The sequence below is a fragment of the Polyodon spathula genome, chromosome 11 (assembly GCF_017654505.1).
Source record: "Polyodon spathula isolate WHYD16114869_AA chromosome 11, ASM1765450v1, whole genome shotgun sequence".
Classification (NCBI taxonomy): Eukaryota; Metazoa; Chordata; class Actinopteri; order Acipenseriformes; family Polyodontidae; genus Polyodon; species Polyodon spathula.
The window spans coordinates 33,049,884-33,067,636 of NC_054544.1; the positions used below are offsets into that span (position 1 = coordinate 33,049,884).

General features: G+C 34.8%; 1 protein-coding gene across 1 annotated transcript; it reads left to right on the forward strand.

The window, feature by feature from the left end:
- The first annotated feature begins 5,502 nt into the window (after positions 1–5,502).
- LOC121323358 (extracellular calcium-sensing receptor-like) lies at positions 5,503–11,274 on the forward strand. The gene is given in 6 exon segments (XM_041264377.1): positions 5,503–5,702; positions 6,513–6,807; positions 7,433–8,248; positions 8,326–8,553; positions 9,482–9,605; positions 10,361–11,274. Coding segments are annotated over 6 exon segments (2,577 nt in total).
- Positions 11,275–17,753: the final 6,479 nt, after the last annotated feature.

Consider the following 17,753-nt stretch of genomic DNA (forward strand, 5'->3'; position numbering starts at 1 on the left):
AATTAATAAATAAATAAATAAAATAAGTAAAATGCAAACTGCAGTGTGTATAATTATATAATAAGTAAATCAACATATTTGTTTTGGCAAACTGGCATGAACTAACTACTGCATATCTTCTAATAAGCAGGCACATTTTACGAAGTGTTGTCTGGTATCTCACACACTCTTCAGTCATATAGCAATTTGCAGCAAGCATAGGCAACTCCAATACTGGATGGAAGTTTCAGTCTTTAAAAAAACAAAACAAAAAATGTTCTTTTTTTTTTAATAAAAAATATATAATTGTACATACTTACACTTTTTTCTGTTCTTTTGTAGCTTCTATCATAGGGATGTAAATCAATATGGGCCTATTCACAGTACTGAAATTACAAGAGAGTAAATCATTTGTACACATAAGGGATACAACCATTTTTCTTTACATAACACGTTCAAATTAATCCCACTGTATATTCGGTTTAGTCAACTGTGCTATTATGTGCTGCCATATTATCACAAGCATGTTTTAACTATTGCAATCCTAGTGTGGAATCACTATTACACACTCTTTCACATTCAGCTTGAAAAATACACTCTGTGTTTACTGTATTTTTAATCAACTACTATTCAGTGTAGTGCACTACATTATGTTTATAACACTTGAAACACTATCGATATCTTGTCATTTCGTGTGGTTATATTTATCTATTATCTATTCATATATTATATTATATTTACAGTATAATCGTAAATCTTGAAAAACTATCCACTTCTAAATATTTTGTAGTCATTTTTGTATTACTTTAGTATAAATACATGTTAATTTGGATTCATATGTTGTTTTTTTCTGACTTTATGTGAACGAAAAGACACACATTTGCCCGTTTTCCCACTGGAAATAGTGATATTTTGAAATATCACTGTCCTGGTCACAAAAGCAAAGTTTGTGGGGAATAATAGCCATTTTCTATACTTTTGAGGCATAAGCAATTAGGAAATAACACTTACTACCCAGGAACAAAAAAAAAAAAAAAATTGTTACACAGTGTTATTAACAATAATCACCTTTAATAACTGGGTTATTGCATTACAAATAAACACTTATTTTAGCCAAAGACTTCTAATTTGTTGACAGGGTTTATGGGAAGGTTAAAAAAGGAAAGTTATTTATAAATTTACTATGAAGTTAAGTGTATACAGTAGTCACAGTAGTTTTTCTCCCTTCTTTAAATATAAGCATATTTTAATAGGCAAGCACTACCACAAGAGCAGTGATACCCCACAATCTTATAGGTGATGAATGATATGGTGACATTTATTTCCCATTTTCTGGCATTAGAGACCTGAATAGATATTCATGTCATTCATAATTATGAATAAAACAACACCAGTGGTACATCAAATTGTATCTTTTATTACCAATATAGAACAACTGGGTGGAATATTATAAAAAATGTAAAAAGTATAGTAAAATATTTACATAAACTGTAAAATGAGTAGAGATAAAAAACAAAAACTAGCGTTGCTAGCAACTATAAAGGCTTCCAAGAAAACATGGTTCAATCATCACAAATAATCGCCAATATAGCTTGCTATGTTTCCTATAAGTTAATGGGCTACTTAAGTTGAATCGTGTCAGAGCATAATCTTACGCTGAAGTTTAAGTGCACTGATCTGTGTTAGATACAGCTGAGGAGCTATAGGCCAATGTGTGGGTTTTGAACCTTAGCCAAGGTCAAAAGTCATGGGTAGTGACATTTTTTATAGAGTACGTATGACTTCTTATATGTGTTCCATATGAACCATGACTCTATCTGTGAACCCTGATGTGCAAGGAGTCAGTTTTTAGCGTGACTTTTTGGAGATGTCAAAGGTCGCGGGCGATGAAATTTTTCATAGAGCACATGTCTTTCTATATGTGTCCCATTATAACTATGACCCCATCGGTACTCAACAGGAGATAAAATTTAAATGTTAATTCAAATATGGCTGCCAAACCATGTGACCAAAACACGCCATTTTAAAATTGACAGTTTCAGTTTGACCTTTTAATAAGGTCAAAGGTTGCTGGTGATGACATTTTTTCATAGAGAACATATGACTTCCTGTACGTGTTCCATTATATCTTTGACCATATTGGCATGCCCTAGGAGATCAAATTTAAATGTAAATTCTAATATGGCCGCAAAAACATGTGACCAATCTGCTTTTGATTTTATTGGTTATTACTTTATTATGGGCCGCACAACTGTACCAACATTGAAGAGCATATGTGCAACACTGTTCTTGTTATGGGTCATAAAAATCATTTTTCAATTATCAATATGGCCGCCGAACCATTTACCAAAACATGCCATTTTGAAATCATCAGTACTTCACATTACATTCTACTATCATACTCAGTTTCATGTCTCTATTGTATTGCAGTATGGATTTATACTTTAATATATGTAAATATAGCACTCGTGAAATTGTTATTTTTCTCACTGCCTCCATGTTTTTTAACAAAAAAGCAGGGATTTTATAAAACTTAGAAAGGACCTTGTCATGAGCAAACGTGACAATTTTGGTGCCGATCAACATTGCGGTTTTAGACAAGAAGATCTTTGAATATTTTACGCAAATCCAACGTGAACTCAAGAAATTTTTGTTTTGCTCGCTGCATCAATGTTTTTTAACGAACAAGCAGGGATTTTAAAAAAACTTAGAAAGGACCTTCTCATGAGCAAATGTTACAATTTTGGTGCCAATCAACATTGTGGTTTCAGAAAAGAAGCTCTTTGAATAACATTGTTCTGTTATGGGTCATAAAAGTTGTTTTTTAATTATCAATATTGCCGCCAAACCATGTGACCAAAACAATCACTTTTTAAATAGACAGTACTTCGCATTACCCTCTACTACCATACTCCGTTTCATGCCTCTAGCCTATTGCAGTATGGATTTACACTTTAATATATGTAAATATAGCACTCGTGAAATTGGTGTTTTGCTCGCTGCATCCATGTTTTTTAACGAAAAAGCAGGAATTTTACAAAACTTAGAAAGGACCTTGTCCAGAGCAATCGTGACAATTTTGGTGCCGATCAACACTGCGGTCTCAGACAAGACGATCTTTGAATATTTTGCGCAAATCCAACGGGCAAGCAAACCAACCGTCCAATTGATTTTGTTTCAACGTTTTTGTCAGATCTCCATCTTAAGTTGTTTTTGTCGACAAGAGTTTTGAAAATTGTCCAATATTTTCATGAGATGTAGCCTAGTAGCCAAACTGTGAACTTTTTCCACCCGTGGACGCCAGTCTGATTGTCCACACAATGCCCTAGGGTAATATGGGCATCCAACAGCAGCACTGTGTCCCCATCAGGCACATGTGCCTGGGAAAGCCAAAGCTGCCTGTGTGTGGCTACCAGCACAACCAGGTTTCTACCCACCATTCAGTTTAGACAGACGGAGCAGGTTTATATTAACTTGGCGCAGCTCATCTAACTGTAGTGGTGATGGCCTGTGGTTGTCAGACGGACTACAGCAAATGCAACTGGTAGGCTACCAGAAAGCTGTTAAAGTTGCCCAGCCACGTGGTGAATGCACTGGTTGAATAGGCATGCTTAAGGATCACCTCCGAGACCCGACGCTGCTTGCTGGAGCAAACAACATCCTTGGACAGGAGAACTAAATTAGGTATATATGGTGATGCGAAAGCTGTCACCAAAAAGGCATCAAGATGCTGTGGGAGAGATTCCTGAAGCAGATTCTTGATCTTGCGCAGCACTGCTGAGCCAGCAGCTGCTCTCACTACAAGTGTGCTTTATACACTTAACCCTTTGACTGCTGTAAAAACACAATACAAGGAAGGCCTAAAGCAGTGGACTGTCAACACCAATAGACTCTCAATATTCCAGTTCAGGTCGTTATAAGAATCAGGTCCAAAATTAGTAATTGAAATGGTTGAAGGGCAGGGGAAAGGCAGACAGACTGACAGACAGCTGACCACCTTCACTAAATCCTAATGCCAGGGAAAGTAAAACCAAATTTTAAAAAAGCAAATATGTCATCAAAACATACCATAATAGTATGGTCAACCTGTGATCACACTATGAAACACAATTTTTGTATAAAACAATATAATCGTAAATCTCAAAAAACTACTCACTTCTAAATCTTTTGTAGTCATTTTTGTATTACTTTAGTATAAATACATGTTAATTTGGATTCATATGTTGTTTTTTTCTGACTTTATCTGAACAAAAAGACACACATTTGCCCGTTTTCCCACTGGAAATAGTGATATTTTGAAATATCACTGTCCTGGTCACAAAAGCAAAGTTTGTGGGGAATATTAGCCATTTTCTATACTTTTGAGGCATAAGCAATTAGGAAATAACACTTACTACCCAGGAAGAGAAAAAATAAAATAAAATTGTTGCACGGTGTCATCAGGCTTTCCTACACGTTTGTATCGATCAATTATTTTGTTGGCATGTTCAGCTACTCACACTGAATGATATACAGATCTTGAAAATCATACCTCTTTCTAGAAGTCTTTCTTCAAGAATACAAAATGTACATCCTCTGGATCTAAATTATGTCAGTATCCAAATCAGCTGAGTTGCATCCTCTGTCTGACCTTATACAATGCAATTCATTTACATAATTAATCAGTTAAATAAGTATGCTACAATAGCTCTTTATGTAATTACACCTGTTTCATATTTTTCCATTACAGGGATGGAAATAAGACTCCCATTGCATAGCAGTTGAGCCATTTTCTGGTTTTACCATGAGTTTAATAAGACCTGAGCTTGTTACCTATGAATGGGGGCTAATCAATCACATACGTGCCAACAGTGCCTATATGCTTGTGATTTCCTAGCAAATGTCCCGAGTCCCGATGCATAGGAAGAAGTGTTGAGGGGGATACGTCTATTCTATGATAATGAGTGCTTTTCCCATATGACCCCTCCCATGGGGTATGAATCCCCCCACCCCCCCGTCAGATAAGCATCCCACTGAACAGTTTCCAAATGCTGGAAAGTATGCAATCAAATGTTAAAACCTGCAATGGGTGAGACTCCTCACATTCCTCTTAAATGGCATTTATTTCCATAGTGAATGTCCCTTAAACCCCTGCTATATGACTGAAATATACAGGTAATCACATTCTGTACACAATAGAAATGTCCTAGGCCTTTGTACTTACAACGCATAGTTTTTGTTCATGTCATACTATATTTACACAATCATACATAATGTCTGCCACATGTATTTAAATAAATAAATACATTAACAAACAGCACTCTGTAATTGCTAAGTCATGAGATTCACAGTGGCTTATGCCTAGATGATTACTACACAGCTGTTCTTTTTCCCCGGGCTGATTCATACCTTTGAGAATTATTGCTTTGGTGGGAGTAAGAAACTTACTTCATACTCACTTCATCACATGTGATTAGCATTGCACTACAGTATATATACTCAAGAAATTGTCCTATTTGTACTTCGACCAGAGACAATTTGGAAATGCTACTCATGGCAGTACTATTAACTGCCCTTTTAACAAGGGCAGAAGAGCCTGTTTGCAGTTTGCGAGGCAGATCAGAATTGCCTCAGTTTTCAAAGGATGGAGACATTACAATTGGAGGTGTCTTTCAATTACACAACAACTTTGTAGATGCCAAACCTGCCTTTAAAGGAGAACCTGAACCACTAAAATGCAAAGAGTAAGTGGAACCTACAGAGCATAAAAAAATCAAAGAAAAAAAAAAAACTTTAAAATAGTTTTAAATATTGTTATTTAAAGGTTAAGGACTTCTTAGCTCATGTTTATGTATTTTGATAAAAAAAAAAATAATCAAATACAGAACTGGCAAATACAGGTCCATGATTAAACTGAAATTGCACAGTAGTTGCAGTATTCAATACCAGTGTTTATCACAAAATCCTACACTAGGATGATATTTGATATTTATGTTACAGAACAAATAACATGTATCGCATTATTATTTATTGTCTATGACCAAATGAAAACGTAAAAGTCACAATGGTATCGATGTATTGTAATCACATAATTTGCAGGTATACATCCCTTCATAGGTAAACACACAGTACTATACAGTATACTATACACACATACCTATATATATATATATATATATATATATATATATATATATATATATATATATATATATTTGATTTCTTTAACCAGTGTTTCAGTTGTTGTTAATGTTTTTCATTCACAAAATGTTATCCAATTACCACCAGTGCAGAATTACCAGGGGGCTATTAATTGTTTTTTTTTTTTATTATTTATTTATTTTTCAACAGTAACAGGCATGACTGGTATCATATGTATTGATTTCATTCCTCCATGCGGTTCATATTTTCACTACATTATTACTATAAGAAGCTTAAAGGGCCAGTGCAAGCCTGGAGACAGTTTGGACTGGAGCTAATGGCTCTGTTGATTGGGGAGGGTTTATGTATTTAGTTTTTATCTGTATAATTAATCAGTGTGTTTTTTCTAACAGTTTAAATTTCAGAGAATTCCAATTTGCTCAAACTATGATATTTGCCACTGAAGAAATAAACAACAGGACAGATATACTCCCTGGTATTTCACTGGGTTATAAGATATATGATGATTGTAGTACCATACCTTTGGCTACAAGGGCAGGGATGGCTTTAGTGAATGAACAGGAAGAAAATATGTACTCTAACCAGTCCTGTACCAAACCATCCACTGTCCATGCAATAATAGGACCGTCTAGTTCTTCACCAGCTATAGGAATTGCAACAACAATAAGAGCTTTTCACATACCAGTGGTGAGAAATACTTCATATTTTAAAAAAGTTTTTCAAAATAAGTATATAGTACCATATTAGAGATGTATTCATAATAGTTATATAACACACATTTTTTGCTGCATCTTTATTTTCATATGTGTTGTCTTATGTCATTTATTAATTTGATTTGATCTTCGCTGGAGGTGGAGTACTCCTTTCAAATCAATCTGAAAACCCCTGCAATCTATCCTAACATCAAAATCAACTTGATCTGTACAGTTTTATATTCAGACCCATACAATAGGCATGGTTTAGCAGCTGGCATTTAAAAGGGATGCTTTGTGTAACTGAGTATGATGTAATTACCACATTGAAAAAAAAAAAAAACTGAAACACACAATTATTTAATTTAGAATATATAGTTATTAGGGGTAATAGCTTTAATATGTCGCTATTAAGATTATACTGACTAACATTTCAACATGCTTCTAATACTGCATTGTTTTTTAAATACAGAATCTGGGTTCAAAGAAAGGTAAAATATCTGGTACACAAAATATCTCTATTTCATTTTCTAGTATTTGTTTTATATACAGATAATGATTTTTTTCATTCTTGAATAATATTTTAAATCTTCTCTTTTTTTTTTTTTTGTCAATTCCAGATTAGTCACTTTGCAACATGTGAATGTTTGAGTAACAGGAATAAGTACCCTTCATTTTTCAGAACCATACCAAGTGATTACTATCAAAGTAGAGCCCTGGCACAGCTTGTGAAGCATTTTGGATGGACTTGGGTTGGGACCATTAAAAATGATGATGACTATGGTAACACAGGAATGGCTACCTTTGTGAAAGCAGCCCAAGAGGAGGGGGTTTGCATTGAATATTCAGAGACTATTTACAGAACGTACCCAAGAGAAAAACTAATTAAAACTGTAGATATTATAAAAAAGTCATCTTCAAAGGTTATTGTAGCGTTTACTGCTTATACAGATTTTAAATTTCTGATTAAAGAATTGTTGCTTCAGAATGTTACTGGTTTTCAGTGGATAGGCACTGAATCTTGGATTTCTGACAAAAACTTTGCAGCAGGAGAAAGCTACAGAGTTCTGGGTGGGGCACTGGGTTTCGTAGTCGGTAATGCAGTAATTACAGGTTTGGAGGAGTTTTTACTGAACGTCCGTCCATCTGATACCCCTGGGAATTCAGGCTTTAAAGATTTTTGGGAAACTGTTTTCAGCTGCACCCTGACTACCCAAGAAAAGACCTCACCTGTTAATCCATGTACAGGGTCTGAGAATTTAGCAGAGATAAAGAATGAGTACACTGATGTAACTGATCTGGGAAATGCCAATGATGTCTATAAAGCTGTATATGCTGTAGCCCACTCATTACACAATCTGTTTACATGCAAAACTGACCAGGGACCTTTTGCTGGTAAGACATGTGCAAATAAGAAGAAGATTGAACCATGGCAGGTAAGCGACTATGTTTTATACCAATAGAAATAACACTCCTGTGTGAATCATTGTGCTAACATCTTGTCTTTTTGTAGGTAGTGCATTACCTGAAAACAGTTAATTTCACTACCAGGAATGGATATAATATTTATTTTGATGAGAATGGGGATCCAACTGCAAGATATGCATTAGTTAACTGGCAACTCAATAAGGAGAGCATCACACAATTTGTTACAGTTGGTCTCTATGATGCTTCCTTACCGGAAGGACAACAGTTTATTATGAGTAACGTCAGTACTGTTTGGGCAGGTGGTCAGGATAAGGTAAGGTCTACCCAATACTATTAATGTTCATGATATGTGTAGAAATTTAAGTGCGCAATGCAGACACACAGTAGGACAGGTTGAATAACAGCCTTAGAGATTAAAACACAGTTAATAATCAATGTATTCCTGCCTTCACTATATTCATCACCAGTAGGGAAAAAAGGGCTTGGTTAGTTTTGCTTGCTTTTACAATCATAAAAAAATAATCATGTATTATATTCTCTATATTCCCTCCACTTCCATATAACTTTAGCAAATCTTTTTTATAAGCATAAAACACATTCCAGTTAATGGGCTATAGGTATACATTTTTTGTTTTTAAATACCTTTTCATTTAATTAGTTATGGACAAACAGGTCAACAGGTCTACAGGTCTACAGTACATGTATGGTTTATATTACTGCATGTGCAGGCTACGATTCTCTCCTACCAACTAATAAAAGGAGGAATTGTGGCCAAGATTCCTGTCAACTGGCAGAGACTAAATGAATTTTTTTTTTTTCAATTTCTTCAAGCAGTACAACAGTACAATAATTTCCTCAAGTGAAATTAAGTTTGTTTTTTTTTCTGTAACATATACATATTCTTTGTTGAACTCTCCAAGGATGGATAGCAATTTGATCCAGGCCTGGTTTTACAAGGTGTTTAATAAGACTACACCTGAGCTTGTTACCTTTACACTATGGATTATCAAGCTCCTAAGAAAACCTGAAATTAATTTACTAATCTAATTAATTATCTAATTTACACCCCTGCTTTAGAAAATAAATATATTTGGACAACGCCATGTACAATATGAACTAAGAAGCGAAGCTGTACTTGTTGAATACGAGAAAGATCACATGTCGATCACATACCTCAATTCGACCTTAAGTCGGTATGTCAGTATGTTGACATAATGTAATATATTGTAATTGTTTTCAAGGCACCTAAATCAGTGTGCAGTGAGAGCTGTCCTCCAGGCACTCGGAAGGCTGTTCAGAAAGGAAAGCCTGTTTGTTGCTTTGACTGCATATCATGTGCTGATGGAGAAATCACCAATCACACAGGTAGGTAAAGAAGGAGCACTGGCCATTGTACTTCAGAGGATCTGTACTTAAATGTTATAATAATAATAATAATAATAATAATAATAATAATAATAATAATAATAATAATAATAATAATATAATAATACCCCTTTCACACAGACGAGTTATGACGACTCAGAACCGGCACTGATGTGGCATTTTGGTCCGAGTGAATTTCCTATACGTCACAGAGCCGTCTTAACTCCTGTGTGAAAGGCTATGCCGGCACTGAAGTGAAACAGTGGGTGTGGATTGAAAGTCAACATCACACATGACTGCATGTATACCAGATGTGTTGGTTTTTTTTTTGTTACACACTTTAATTTTTTTCAAGTACAATGGCTGAGCAAGAACGAGGTAGAACGAGGAATTGTTAACTTTACGGGCTGACGAGGTGAATTCGCAAAAAGAAGGGACGATGCATGAGGCTGTAATTTATGGGCAAATCGCAGTGCCTTGGAAACGATCTGTTGACTGACAGGTCTGCAAGTTGTACTCACACGATCCCTTTGGCTGTGTGAAAGGGTTATGACGCTATTATACCGGCATTGATTGCACAGTTTCTTGCTGTGTGAATGGGTATTTTAAAGAATTTTTTAAACATATCTGAGACAGCTCAGTAGCAGCATTTGTTTGTGAAAGTGATAGAAGATTATAAAAAAGATTTTCAGATATAATTGCAAACGTATTTACAACAGGGTATTAATTAATGTTTTATTTATTTTTTCTTGCAGATTCTATTGATTGTATGAAGTGCCCTTTGGAATACAAGTCGAATAACCAAAGAAGCCACTGCATTTTAAAAGCCATTGAATTCCTGTCATTTGGAGAAATCATGGGGATCTTGCTGATGATCCTTTCATTGATTGGGGCTTGTTTAACCACTACTATAGCGATTGTTTTCTTTCGATTCAGAGATACCCCCATTGTTAAAGCTAATAACTCTGAACTCAGTTTCCTTCTTCTGTTTTCATTAGCACTGTGTTTCCTTTGTTCACTTACTTTCATTGGCCAGCCCTCTGAGTGGTCCTGTATGTTGCGCCACACTGCCTTTGGGATCACATTTGTCCTGTGCATCTCTTGTGTTCTGGGGAAAACGATAGTCGTGTTAATGGCGTTTAGGTCTACCCTTCCTGGTAATAATATGATGAAATGGTTTGGGCCTACCCAACAGCGGCTAACTCTTTTTGCATTTACATTCATTCAAATCTTGATTTGCACTCTTTGGTTAATAATATCCCCTCCTTTTCCAAACAAAAACATGAACTCTTTCAAAGACAGAATCATTTTAGAATGTGACCTGGGATCTGCAGCAGCATTTTATGCTGTGTTAGGGTATATTGGGTTTCTTGCTGCCATGTGCTTTGTGCTCGCTTTTCTGGCTCGTAACCTACCAGATAACTTTAATGAAGCTAAATACATTACATTTAGCATGCTCATATTCTGTGCTGTTTGGATCACTTTCATCCCAGCTTACATCAGTTCACCTGGGAAGTACACAGTAGCTGTAGAAATATTTGCTATTCTAGCTTCCAGCTTTGGTTTGCTCTTCTGTATTTTTGCTCCTAAATGTTATATCATATTACTTAAGCCTGAGAAGAATACAAAAAAACATTTGATGGGAAAAGGGCCCTAAAGATCACTTTGAAAGAAATTAATAAAAATGTTCTAAAATATGAAAACTACACATTCACTTAATTTGATTTGGTGTTGTTTTACATTTACAACATTCCATGGGGGGGTCATTTTAACATGGTATAAAAACACATTCATTCAAGCGTTGTAGCCCCCGCATTAGGAAATGCAGATTATTTTTTTAAAGACAGCTTCAAAGTTGCGCTTATACAGCATGTTTGAAGATTCACTTTTAAAAAACAATAACATAATATATAAGTGAAATAGAAAATGGGAATTATATCACATCAAGTTAGTCATGTACATTTTTTCTAGGTACAGTATTACATTTTATAATAGCTACATTTGTAAGCCAGCACAGTGTATTATCCAGCAGAATTTTCTGTTTCCAGGTTAGACAGGTTTTACTGTACACTATTGCATGCTAGAAATTCTGTAATACATTTTACAAATGCTCTCTTGTTAAGTGAATAGTTTGTAGACTTCATATTTAGCTGACATATTCATTGTTAGTGTTTAGAAATATCTTTAAATGTTTATTTCAATACTAGAATTTTTCAGGTCACTGAATGGAGTGCAGACAAAAAAGAGCATAGGAAAATAAACACTCAATTTTTCTGTTGACCCTAAATGTATTTATTATCTGGGTTAGGATCACAAACATGAAATAAATAAACATACAATACCGTTTTACGGAGACATATGTTCAGAAGTCAATTCCATATAAAATAAAATGATATATGAATGTTTACTTATTTAGCTAATGCCAGGGAATCAACCATTTTCTCCAAATCAGAACATGTCTTAAACACTCTACCTGATGCCACTTTTACAAAGGTTAAGCTTTCTCTTTAGAACCAACAGAGCCTTGATTACAGCAGTGCTGTTGCTATCTAGCACACTGATTGGATACCCTTATTCTGCTATGAATGCAACATTTAAACAGATGTGATAATATCTTCGATCCTTTAGATCCATTAGATACTAGAATAGCTGATTGCCTGTGGGGATTTATCAATGTTAAAGTGATTATTAAAGAGATAACAGTTCTTAGATTATAACATCTGCATTTAGCTGCTCTAATGTAAACTGCATTCTGATTAAATGTGGAATTGCTCTATTTGTAGTCTGTGATTATTCTTCTTACTACATACAATTAAAAGGCTTTTCTATTATATTTACTGCAACCTTACACCACCTCATAAATAGATCACTGGTGATAGGCTTCAATAGAACTTCTCTATAATATACTGGAGGTCTCAATACTGAATAGTGACACACACTTTAGAATTTATATTTATTCTGCATTTACTGAACACATTTCAATCAGGTCAGGAGTTAGACAACTAAACAGAATAGTGTATGCAGCTGTGAAATACAGAATTATAATCCAATATAATGTACTACAAAAATAAACATATTAAGGAATGATAAAATAACTTAAAAGTCTGTTTACAACTGCATATAGAATGTGCTATATCTTTTAATTTATCCTCTTTATGACCATAGCTTCATAAAAGAGCATCTCTTAATTTCAAATTTTAGAAAGATTTTTTTTTTAATGGATACAATAAAATATAATTGTGCATACTTACACTTTTGTCTGTAGCTTGCAAATCAATATATTCACAGTAGAGAAATTAATGAATCCCACTGTATATTTGCTTAAGTCAACTGTGCTATTATGTGTTATCATAATATATATATGCTTTACAAAAGTATACTGTCAATATTATTTTAATGCATGTACTTTCAATCAACAGCTATTGCAACTCCTATTGCATAGTCAATAGTACAAACTCTACCACACTCAGCTTAAAAAATAGTCTGTTTTTACTGTATTTTTAATCAACTACTATACATGTATTTCAATGTAGTGCACTACATTATGTTTATAATACTTGGAACAATAATGACATGTTGACACTTCCGTGTGGCTATATTTCCCTTTTATCTATTAATTGATTATTATCAATAATTACGTTTAATAAATTGGTCTTTTCATTACAAATAAACACTTATTTCTGCCATGAACAAGACTGCCGCTAGGCATACGCAAACATGCAAGCTGAGTAAACTAAATACTCCAAAAAAAAAAAAAAAAAAAAAAAAAAAAACCCAGGAAGTGGCAATATTCGCACAAAAATCATAAAATCATTCTCCGTGAGAGAGTAGATGTACAGTATACCTTCTCTAAAACAAGCCTGTTTGGGTCCAAGCTTTGTGTTCCTTATATCGAGGGGTTCGTTACAGCGTAAGGACAATCAAAATGAACCGTAAACTGTTGGAGTAAGCTAATGATATGAGATAGTGAATAAAAGTAGAATTACGTTTCATGTATGCAGTATTCAGACTTTGTCTAATTTGTTAAAGAATTAAAACGCATTACAAAAAGCAAAAATCCCAAATTGAAGCTAAACTTTTATTTAAAATCATGGATTGTTTCAAAGGTCACCAAATCTTAATCTAACATACAACAATCTCAAACTGATCTTTTATTCCAAATCAACCCGACATAAAAAGTTAATCAGATCCTTTTTTTTTCTTTAGATCAATTTTGCATTGTGCATGGTTGCTAAACAAGCCAAAAAAACAGAGTTATTTTTGACAACCTATATTCACGACAGATAAAATCCTGCCTTACTCCTTTTTTCAAACAATCAATATAGTTTCCAGGTTTGTTGCAACATAAAATAACTTTCGTTTCATAGGCATAGCTCCATATACATTTTTATTAAGACAAAAGAGTGGACTGCGAGGTGGCATCCCGTGCGTATAGGCTGAGATGTTAACAGTGCGTGTATATTGTAACACAAATCCTTAATGCTGTAAGAATGAGTCTTCACGCAATAGAGGGCTAAACTCTATATTTATGACACTAATAAATAATCAAAAATAATCTGCCAATTGGTACCTAATAATTAAGAAGTCGCTGTGGGCCGTGACCAACGCAGCAAAAAAATTATTTTTAAAAGGAATCTCAGGGTGGAACTATTCTGTCTCTGTTTTAATCACTTCGCTCATGGAGTTTCCACGTGAAATGGCGATGCGCGGGCACGTTTGGGAGAATTACTCTTAAATCAGGTTTGTGGCCGAAAAAAAACAGCCAAAGAGAGGGATAGGGTAAATCTCATTTACTTGTGTAAATGACGAAACATACGGAAAAAACGGTTGGAACTTGTATAAACACCTATACTCTAACACGGGTTCGCTTATTTTGGGCTTGTTTTGAAAGGTAGTGTTGCTTTTTTTTCTTTCTCGTGAGACTTGGTAACACTGGTAACCTTTCCTGTGTGTCTCACAACAGGCAGTGCCAATATGGTGAACAAACTAAGGCTGCACCTTAGTCCATTTCATCAGTATCCACCACCTCCCTTTCAGGTGCCCACTACGTGTATTTGCCCAAGCATTGTGTTAAATGCTTCCACAGCAACGGTCAGCCATCTGGATGGTAGAGTTTCTAAATCAAAGACAGGGTAGTACAAGTAGTATCACTGATCCCCTGCTGTATTGCCTGAATGAAAGGGATATATATATTTTGTAAAGCCCAATGATAATTATGGAAATTCCATAGTTTTATGATGATAGCCTTCTTGAGTCTTTTCTTAAATATCCAATATGGTTTATATTAACCAATTCCATGTATGAATTATGTATTAATTACACAAAAAATGAGTATTTAAGATTCTGGGTATGTGAAAAAGTAAGTGAATCCCTGGTTTTATCAGCTCAATTAAGGGGATAATTAGAATCAGGTGTTTAAATAAATAGGTAGATCGTCAGGGGTGATTTTGGGAGGCCCCACCCTATATAAAGATCAGAAACTTTGTGAGTTTGGTCTTCACCATACAGGTGTGTGGAAACATGATATGCCATGATCAAAAAAAATCTCTGATGGCCTCAGAAAAACAGTTATTGATGTTCATCAGTCTAGAAAGGGTTACAAATCCATTTCTAAGGATTTGGGGCTCCACCAATCCACTGTAAGACAAATAGTCTAGAAATGGAGAAAATTCATGACCACAGTCATGCTACCCAGGAGTCGTCATCCTATCAAAATCTCTCCAAGAACAAACCAGAAAATCATCAAGGAAGTCACAAAGAACCCCAGAGTAACATCCAAGGATCTGCAGGCTACTCTTGCCTTGGCTAATGTGAGTGTTCATAACTCAACTATCAGAAAAAAAAAACAAGAATGGTGTTTATGGAAGAGTAGCCAGGAGGAAACCACTGCTCTCTAAAAAGAACATTGCTGCCCGTCTGAAGTAAGCCAAAGAGCACTTAGATGATCCACAAGACTTCTGGAACAATGTTCTCTGGACAGACGAGTCAAATGTAGAACTTTTTGGCCTCAATGAGAAACATTACGTTTGGCGAAAACCAAACACTGCGTTCAAACAGAAGAACCTCATCCCAACCGTGAAGAATGGTGGTGGGTGTGTGATGGTTTGGGGCTGCTGGGACCTGGACGGCTTGCCATCATTGGCACAACCATGAATTTTGCATTGTATCGGAAGATTCTAGAGGAGAATGTCAGGCCATCCATCTGTGAGCTGAAGCTGTACCAAAAGTGGGTCATGCAGAAAGACAATGTTCCTAAACATCCAAGCAGATCTGCAATAGAATGGCTGCCGAAGAAGAAATTACACGTTTTAGAATGGCCAAACCCCATCGTAATTTTGTGGCAGGACCTAAAGAGAGCTGTCCATGCAAGGAAGCCCTAAAATGTCACTGAGTTGAAGCAGTTCTGTAAGGAGGAATGGGCCAAAACTCCTCAAAATTGATGTGAGAGGCTGACCAACAGTTACAGGAAACGCTTAGTTGAAGTCACTGCTGCTCAAGGGGGTGCCACCAGTTACTGAATCAAAAGGTTCACATACTTTTTCACACATGGATATTGAATGTTGAATCATTTGAAAAAGTATAATGTTTTTGTGTCATTTGTTTAATCATGTTATCTTTATCTATTGTTAGGATTTAGATTAAGATCTAATAACATTTTATAAGACATATGTGAAAATCCTAAGGGGTTCACAAACTTTTTCTCGGCACTGTATATATATATATATATATACAGTGCCTTGCAAAAGTATTCAGACCCCTGACCAATTCTCTCATATTACTGAATTACAAATGGTACATTGAAATTTCGTTCTGTTATAATAATAATAATAATAATAATAATAATAATAATAATAATAATAATAATAATAATAATAAATATTACCTTTTTTTTCTTCATTTTCTAACTTAAGGTCACATGGCAGATGTTAAATAATGCACTTTTTTCAATTACATCAACAGTTTACTTGTCTATTTTTAACTCAGAACTTGCAACTTTGGAATTGCAACCAGTGCTGGCAGTTCAATGTGGATGTTAGGCAATCCTGCGCTCAGGTCTTTCTGAATCAGATACTTTATCACTTGAAACGGAGAGTTCACATCATCAGGTAAGAGACAAGCAGCAAGGTTATTTCACTGGCCATGTAGGCACACTCTAATCTACTGGGATTAAAAAAAACAGAAAGGTAGTTAAAAAAAAAAAAAAAAAGAAAAAAAAAAGAAACGTAAATTAATTTAAAACCATGGAAGGAAAACAAAGGGCCCATTCTCTTGCAGCGTACCCCTGACACTGGCCCTGGACAGACTAACAGACAGGTGATCACCTCCACTATATTCTAATGCCAGGAAAAGTAAAGAAAAAACATACTGTAATAGTATTGTCAAACTATGAAATCAGGCTTTACAATACATTTGTATTGACCAATTATTTTGGAATATAATGAAACCTACTCACATTAAATTAATCTTATCTCATTCCACTTCCTCCTCTACAGTACTGGCACCTTCTTTGAAAATACAAAATGTATGTCCTCTGGATCTAAATTATATCATTATTGTAATTAATTTATATAATTCATCAAAGTGAAATAAGTATGCTACAAAAGCAAGTTACGTAATTACACTTGTTTCATATTTCTTATTTACAGGGATGGAAATAAGACTCCCACTGCATAGCAGTTTGAGCCATTCCTGTTTTTACTTTAATAAGACACACCTGAGCTTGTTACCTATCAATAAGCATATGTTGCATTACTCTTAAATTACATTTCTTTTTATATTGCATTTCCCTTAAACTGCAATTTTATTTAAATATCGAGGTATGCATATTTTCAAAACAACTGGAAAACCCTAGGAATTTGAGATCGCAATGCGTAGTTAAAACGTACATATTTTTTTCACGTGATACAATACTTACAAGTTTACTTGCCAGTGATAGTGTACTTAGAATTGACATACATCATAAATAATGTCTTCCAAATGTACTTATATAATTAAATAAATAAATAAACAAATAAATAGCTAAACAAACAGCGCTCTCTAATTGCTAAGGCATGAGATTCACAGTGGTTTAGGCCTAGATGGTTATTGCACAGCTGTTCTCTCTCTTCAGGCAGATTCAGACCTTTGAGAATAACTGCTTTGTTGGGA